This window comes from Babylonia areolata, chromosome 1 (genome assembly GCF_041734735.1).
Source record: "Babylonia areolata isolate BAREFJ2019XMU chromosome 1, ASM4173473v1, whole genome shotgun sequence".
Classification (NCBI taxonomy): domain Eukaryota; kingdom Metazoa; phylum Mollusca; class Gastropoda; order Neogastropoda; family Buccinidae; genus Babylonia; species Babylonia areolata.
This window is the reverse complement of record NC_134876.1, coordinates 81025872-81033794: the sequence shown is the minus strand read 5'-3', so window position 1 is coordinate 81033794 and position 7923 is coordinate 81025872. Positions and strand designations below refer to the sequence as shown.

General features: G+C 38.4%; 1 protein-coding gene across 2 annotated transcripts; it reads right to left on the bottom strand.

The window, feature by feature from the left end:
• Nucleotides 1–1314: 1314 nt before the first annotated feature.
• On the bottom strand, nt 1315–7843 carry LOC143288071 (ankyrin repeat and SOCS box protein 8-like). Of its 2 annotated transcripts, XM_076596345.1 has the most exons (4): nt 7698–7843; nt 6717–6778; nt 5818–6052; nt 1315–4819 (listed from the first exon to the last, which is right to left on the bottom strand). In XM_076596345.1, the coding sequence occupies exons 3-4, from the start codon at nt 6043–6045 to the stop codon at nt 4184–4186; spliced, it is 864 nt and encodes a 287-aa protein (XP_076452460.1). In that variant the 5' UTR covers nt 6046–6052; nt 6717–6778; nt 7698–7843; the 3' UTR covers nt 1315–4183. The 2 variants fall into 2 exon arrangements, with proteins under 2 accessions (XP_076452460.1, XP_076452468.1); XM_076596353.1 differs by lacking the exon at nt 6717–6778.
• Nucleotides 7844–7923: the final 80 nt, after the last annotated feature.

Genomic DNA, 7923 nt, shown 5'->3' with positions numbered 1-7923 from the left:
ATGCGTGTATTGCACAGATAATGGGTCGTACGATTGTAAAATGTAGCTCTTCTCTTTTTAAAAGTTTTCATGGATTGGTTGCACCAGGAAAATTTTGTCTACTCCTTTTCATCGATTTTTTGACAGGTCTGGAACTTATTAGACATAACATTATTGGAATATCGCACCAGACTGTTGAATTGTTGGTTTTGATCACACATGCACACAAACACACGCTTAAACAGGCACATCCCTCACCACACACAAACATTATGTTTTGAGAGCACTTAGTAACTGCTACATCATTCACAAAAAGATTTGCATCAAAATACCCTATGGTCTAATTGTAAACAACATCATTTTGGAGATCCCTGTCAAAACTGATGTTCTGATCTGTCACCAACATGCTTTCTTCAATTCTCCTAGCACTGTCAGTGCACATTTGATTCAACATATCCAATCAAATCACCTTTTTCTAACTGTTTAAGTCCAACTATAGGTGAATGATGAGATTTGCTTGCTTTTAAGATTGTGGGAACACATATGTGAACAATCAACATGGTCGGCAGTGGTACGCAAAGAGAAGAAAGAGTGCGGAAATAGCTGGAATATAGCTGATGTTTGACTGGTTCTTTGCAATGAATATTCATTAGGGTATCAGAATGAGGTCAATGCATACATTAAGTTGTGAAATGTGTGTAGTGAGAACGCTTTGAAGTGGGGCGGTACACGATACGTTCACAATTACATACTGTTCGCAGTTAGGCCTTCCATCCCCATTGCTAAAGTGAAAGATACTGATCCTATGCCCTCTGTAGTAGTAACATTGCAAAATTGTGTCATGTTCTGACAAAGGTGGTGCATGAATGATGAATTTGTGTGATCCACAATTGTCTTATGGAACTCTGGGAAGATAAATTATTTATACAGAAAACAGCAAGTGTGTGTGTGTGTGTGTGTACGTGTGTGTATCAGTATGCATGCAGACAAGTGTGCATTTGAAATCAAGAAGTTCTCAACATGGAAACAAAAGAATGATAAACCACCACCGTATCCCACTAACAACAGTCCCCACTAATCTGCTCACACTTAAGACTGACAAGAACTCATCATGAGCATGATTGGAGATCTATGGGAAATCAAAACTTAAATCAACATGAGAGCAGGGCAAAAAAAGCTGTAGAATTTGGCACTCCACCACACCACCTGTGCATCAGCATGTGCTGGGTGTCTATGGATTTTTTGCCCAGCTCAGTTTAACAAATGAGAAGAAAAAACTGATAAAAATGTGTGCATGGTTGCAAACACTCTCAACAAAAGAATCAAGATCTGAAACTGAGTTCTATTTTTTGTGTATATTTACTGATGTTACATCAAACAGTTTATTCATGACATACAGTAAAACAAAATTCACAGCAACAGGTGAAATTGTGGTGAGGGTATAAAAACAAATATTTATCATCATATTCTCCATCATGAGAAACCATTCACACCCTTAAACATGTACAAAGATATCACAACTACACAAAACCAGCAACCAAATGTAAAAGTAATGCATCTTTGCTAATTCCTTGACAAAATTAAATATCAGACCTGTATTTTGTGCTGAAGTTGTAATTGAGTTGGCTTTATTTTTCGGGGGTGGGGTAGTTAACAAATACATACACACAAAAAAAAAACAACAACAACAGAAAATAACATTTAATATAAAAAAAAAATTAAAAGAAGCAGGAAAAAATATATAAATCAATCTTAAACATGGTTACTTTTCTTTCATAGCCTTGTGAGATCAACACTAGAGACAGAGAAAGTAACAAAGGAGAGAATGTTAATTTGCAATGAAAGATAAGGTCCTGAAATGTGACAAGATGTCATCCTAGCTATTTGCATTATGATTATTGATCTGTAACTGCTGGAGCAGAAGGACTGGAAGAAAATGTGTCAACCTGAAGCTCGCCAATTAGATTAAGATCAGAAAAAAGTACAGACAGCAAAAGTCCATTTCCACATTGAGAGATGAACTGGGAATGAGTGGGATTAGTGGGGATAACATTTGGGAAGACATTATGCTTGATATAATTACTGTACAAATGATTTCAGCACAGCACATCCAGGAAAATGAACACTGAAAGACACTGCAAAAAAATGAACACAAAAATGACTAAAACCACCGAAGCTAACACATTTAGTGAGTTATAAAATAAAATAATAATTTTTTTTTTTTAAAGTGAAAAGCCCCGTTGCTGTTTACAGGTAGGGGCAGTGAATTCATACTCATTGTATCTATAGGGAGGCGGGACCTAATCCTCTCCTAAGTTTTAACTTCCCTGGACAAAGTCCAGTACCTGTTCATACATGGGTTGAATGAGGAATATTGGGATAAAGTGCAACTCTCAAAGGACACAAGACCATGACGGATGGTAAAACATGGCCTCAATCACTGTTGAATAATGGTTCAGAAGTCCAATGCCTAACCAAATCTGCCATGGCACACCATCTAAAAGAGCTTGCCAAAATTCATGCCAACAAAAGAAAATGTGTTCAAATATGCACACACATTATGATTATCTGAGCTGGGGAGATCCTTCTATAACATAATAACTGATAATGTTGACTGTACTCGCCATGAGTTACATGCAAATCTGCAAAGCGCAATGCAGATCCACTTTGCATCTAGCACATGAATATCTTTCAATTCGTGCCTCACAAACTACATAAAGTCAAGAAATGGAAAGTTAAAAAATCCAAAAAGCTGCAGTGATCAAGCCTGGCATTACAACAGTTTAAATTTCTGAATATCTCATTGCAATACAAAACCAGAAAAACCAAAGCAAAAGAACAACTGAACATAACAAATGAAGAATACTGACTACTTGTTAAGGTATCAAAGTCCATTGTATCACCTGCACAGACAAATAACTAAAGCAACTGCTGAGTAAAATGCCAGCTAGGCAAATCTGTGACCAACCAAATCAATGACTCAACCAATCTTCCAGCTACTTGAATGAGAAGGTGGTATACAATTAGGCACAAATGTTGGATAATGATTAACAAAGAGTATTGTATAAGTCAAAATATGGGTGGTCAAAATCAAGAAATTAATTTTGGTAATCACAATACCTTCTAAAATAAATACAAAAGATCATTAAAAAAGTTTCAGCCCCCAGTAAAAAAAAAAGAAGAAACAAACAAAAAAATCACAGTGCTTTTTGTGCATTATAAAATGCCATAAAAACGAAAAATTCTCTCCCTACCACCTTTGCACACGTGCACACACACACACACAAACTCACAGAATGGTGAGCATGTGCACTGAACAAAGAGAGATCCTGATTTTGTTTTTCATTATTCACACTGGCAGGTGGAATATGGCCAGAGACTTGATTTATGATTTATATATACCATAATTATTAAACACCAATGCTGACATTACGCACATTATCTTTAAGGTGTTAAGCTTTTATAAGAAGACATCACTGGTGACATGTTCATTACAGTGTGACTGGCACCCAACCAGAGAACCAGACAGGATGGCATTTTCAATAACACTGTAGGAACCAATGATGGAGCTGACAGAAGCATCACAAACATCCATTTTGTAAAGCTTTGATTTCCATGTCCAAATGAACAGGAACCTGGATTATCAGACACTCAACAATGCTTTCAGCTTTAAAAAGTGATCAATGATAATGAATATAACTTATAAGCTAAAGCCTAATATACATTTTTGACATTTTTTAATGAAGTTGATCCATGCATTTACCCAGTATCCGTAAGTTTCACCAACATATCTAAAATTATAAGCAGTTCAAGCGAATAAGTTAGTCTCACCAGATTACAATATGTGGTCCCCATGTTAATGTAACATGGCTGATGGGAAAATCTTCCTTTCATGCTGAAGAGTGGCCTCACTAAGAATAACAGCTGTACTTGTAAAAAGAATTATTTTGCCTTTTTTAAATGTTTCATATTCATGATATTAAAACAATTCAATCTGAACACAGATATTTCATAGTGTTCAAACAAATAAGACTATTACATAATATGAGTTGCTCAAACAGATGTCATGACAAATATGAACACTTATAATCAAAAACATAAAAACAGATGAAGACAAATCCCTCTGATAATCTCAGATTAAGTGACATAACCATCTTTAACATAAGCAGATCATGACAGAAGCAAGCAAGAGAAAGAAGCCGAGTTAAAAGTTAAGCAAGATAAACTGCTGCAGTTGTTGGGGTAGAGGAAGCTTGGGCACTACGTTGGGCATAAAGCAGTGCCCTAGACTGCGGCGTATCTGTGCCCGGCACAGAACAGACAGGGACGCAGGGTTGCTGCACAGTGGCATCAGTGTCTCTCGAACTTTGTTGTCCCGAAAAAGCACCGGTAACAGCTCCCCAGAATTGTTGCGAGCATCAAACTGGCCTGAAGCTTGAATCAGCAGGTTGAAACAGGCCACAGTTTCTGGCGTCTCCAGCCCACTGGCCATGATGGCAGCACATTTCAAGAGCGGCGTGTATCCACTGGAATTGCGATGAGAGGTGCTGGCATTGTAGCTCAACAGGACCTGGATGGCCTTCAGGTTGCAACGGTGAGAGGCCCAGTTCAATGGCGTGTCCATGTTGTAATCTGTGGCATCAACCTGGGCTCCATTCTGGATGAGGATCTTCATGCAGTCCTCATTGTTTTTGTAGGCAGCCCAGTGAAGAGGGGTGTCATTGTTACCATCAGGGGCATTGACACTGGCACCATGCCGAATCAGGATCTCTGCACACCCAGCATCTCGCTCAGCAGCATAATGTAAAGCTGCTCGTCCATAACCATCCACTCCATTTACCTGCACACCCATGACACACTCAGGAATTACTTGACAGGCTCTTAATTTCTTCAGTAGATGAAGACGGAAGTTTGTGACCATTACTCCAAATCCCAGGCAAAGAAAGTCAACAGAAAATGCTGCTAATTTACTGGGCATCTTTCAAGCTCATACTGACACAAAACACAGAGAACTTGTCACCATAACGGCATAAGTGATTCCACATGACTTGACAATGACAAGTGAAAAAATGTTACTATTACACTCAGTTAGTAAATGCAAAATGTTTTCTCAGCTAATTCTTTTCAGATTGTATAAATACTGAATATAGAATGTCAGAAGCTCTAGAAGACTGACCTAGAAAATAGCTGCATGGTGAATATAACCGCAGGCAGACTATCAATGATTAAGCAGTGTCAAGTCTGTTTAAGCAGGCTGGCAAGGAAATCTAGGTTGAAAATAACCCCCCACTCCCAATCCTACCCCCCACTCCCCTCTGACCACCCAGAAAAAACAAAGGCAAAAAATAAAAAGACATTTCAAATTTCTTTTTTACTCATGTATTAATCATGTCAACTGACTTCAAAGTCCAACTTTTGTTCTGTGACAAAGGAAAAGAGAGAGAGAGAGAGAGAGAGAGAGAGAGAGAGAGAGAGAGAGAGAGAGAGAGAGAGAGCATACTGACTACAAACACACAAGCCCACACACCCTCCCCCCCAACTGTATGACAGACTGACAAAGCAATTCCTACTTGAGCTCCTTTCTCATCATTCCAAAATTTATTTTTATACTCATGTATTCATCACGATCATGTCAACTGACTTCAAAGTCCAACTTTTTTTTTTCTATAACAAAGGAAAACAGAGGGAGAGAGAGAGAGAGAGAGAGAGAGAGAGAGAGAGAGAGAGAGAGAGAGAGAAAGAGAGAGAGAGAGCATGCTGACTGCAAACACACAAGCAAACACACCATCTTCCCCTCCCACCCCCCACTGTATGACACACAGACAGAGCAATTCCTACTTGGGCTCCTTTCTCAATCAGCAGTTGTAAGCAGTACACATCGCTGACCATGCAGGCACAGTGCAAGGGTAGGAGAGTGCCGTGCAGGCGATTGACATCTGCCCCAGCGTCTATTAGCTGCTCAATGTCATCATCAACTACTGAAAAGGTTCGGAGGTCACTGATGGCACGAATGAGGCGATCTGACAGTTCGTAGCTAGTTTGTGCACTTTCCATGACAAACCACATGCCTTTTCTGAAACAAAACCACCTTCTCATATTAAGTTTGTAATTCACATAACAACAACAAAAAACAACAACAAAAAAACAAAACAAACAAAAAAGAAACAAAAACAAACAAAAAAAAAAAAAAAAAAAAAGAAGAAGGAAACTCTATCAACGAAGTTATTAATGAAAAAAGCTATACTTTTTAATGTAATGTACAGTATTGTAAAAATTTATCACCAAATTAAGCAGACAATTTTCACACACTAGTAGTACTAAATCACTGCTTCTGATTTACTGTTGTATTTTTTTTTTAAGAATTAATTACTATTTCAGTATCTGATTGTATCTCACTGTATCTTATATAACATTCATGTGATCCAGTCCTGAAAGGATCTGTTTCAAGTACTGAATAAGTAAAATACTGTTAAAAGAAAAGTACATTACTATATAGATGCTCTATTGTTTAGCACATTAGAAAGCAATAGATATAATTCCTGACTGGTTCTGAGAAAAAACATTAATTTTCAAACACCAAATCATTGCTAAAACATTTACCCATACTTCTTCCTAGGAAAGTCAGAGCAGCGACTTTATTCACTGGTTTCTCTACCATAAGAAAATGTCAATAACAATGTATCTACTACAGACAGATACACATACAAACAACATAAACACTACTAAAACTGGATTACCAGTATTATATAGGCTTGGTTTCTGTACGTAAGTTTGCCGGAGCTTTGCGGGAACTCAGGCCCTATTTCACAGCCACCAGAAACAGACACAGTTGGTTACATGTTCAGAAGTGCAGCACCCCAAGGTCAAATCCAGATTACATGACCAAAGACAGTAACAGATTTGTGTACACAACATCACAAGTGAGTCAAATAAGGCCGTGCGTGCGTGTGCGTTTAAATGAGTCAAATAAGGCTGTGTGTGTGTATGTGTGAGAGAGAGAGAGACAGAGTGTGTGTGTGTGTGTGTGTGTGTGTGTGTGTGTGTGTGTGTGTGTGTGCACTGTTACATTGTGAAAAGTGCATGTGTGGTGTTTGTGTCTGTCTGTCTCATATAAACACTTCCTTCCTCCCATTCAAATGGCATAAAACAGTAATCTGTACTTCCTTCCTCCCATACAATTTGCATATAACAGTAATCTGCCTCTCTCTCTCTCTCTTTCTCTCTCTCTCTCACACACACTTCAGAGAGAGTGAATACACATGTAAATGAGAGCCTGACAGTGAGAGAGGGGAAGGAGGAGCTGCCAATGAGCACAAATAGGGAAGTAAGTTGCTGGGGCATTCTCAAACACATTAGATGGATAAATGGCTTTCTGACCCATTTAACATGACAGCGGTCTTAGATGGGTGAATATTCAAGAAATGCCTGCACACAGTTGCCAGCACAAGCCCCCTTCCCCCGCCAATAGTAACTCCAAGCGTGTAATTCAAAACCTTTCCCAAAACAAATCGCCAAACGAAAACCCATATCTGTAACAAGTCACAGTAACTACCACATTCACATTCTATGGGAAACACTGGTAAAGTTTCAATATGAAAATAAACAAAATTACAAACTCTCTTCAACTTAGTTTAACTAAAGACAATATGAAATCATGAGCTGACATTGTTGTTTCTGCTAAATATTGCAATTAGAACATACATGCATCACTTTGCTACCTTCACAATATGAATCCTCTCTCATAATTACGCTAGATCAAAATGCACATTATTGTTGTCGCCGAAAGCGGGTCTGTGGTGCACTGTTTTTGTTTTTGTCCCCGCTTGCCAGCTGTAAACACTGGAGACACCCCCAACCCCGGAAGTTGTTGTGTGGTGGGTAACTAAAAAAACAAATCGCTCGAGAAATGTGACCCAAACTGTAAATAACTGAAATATCTACTTT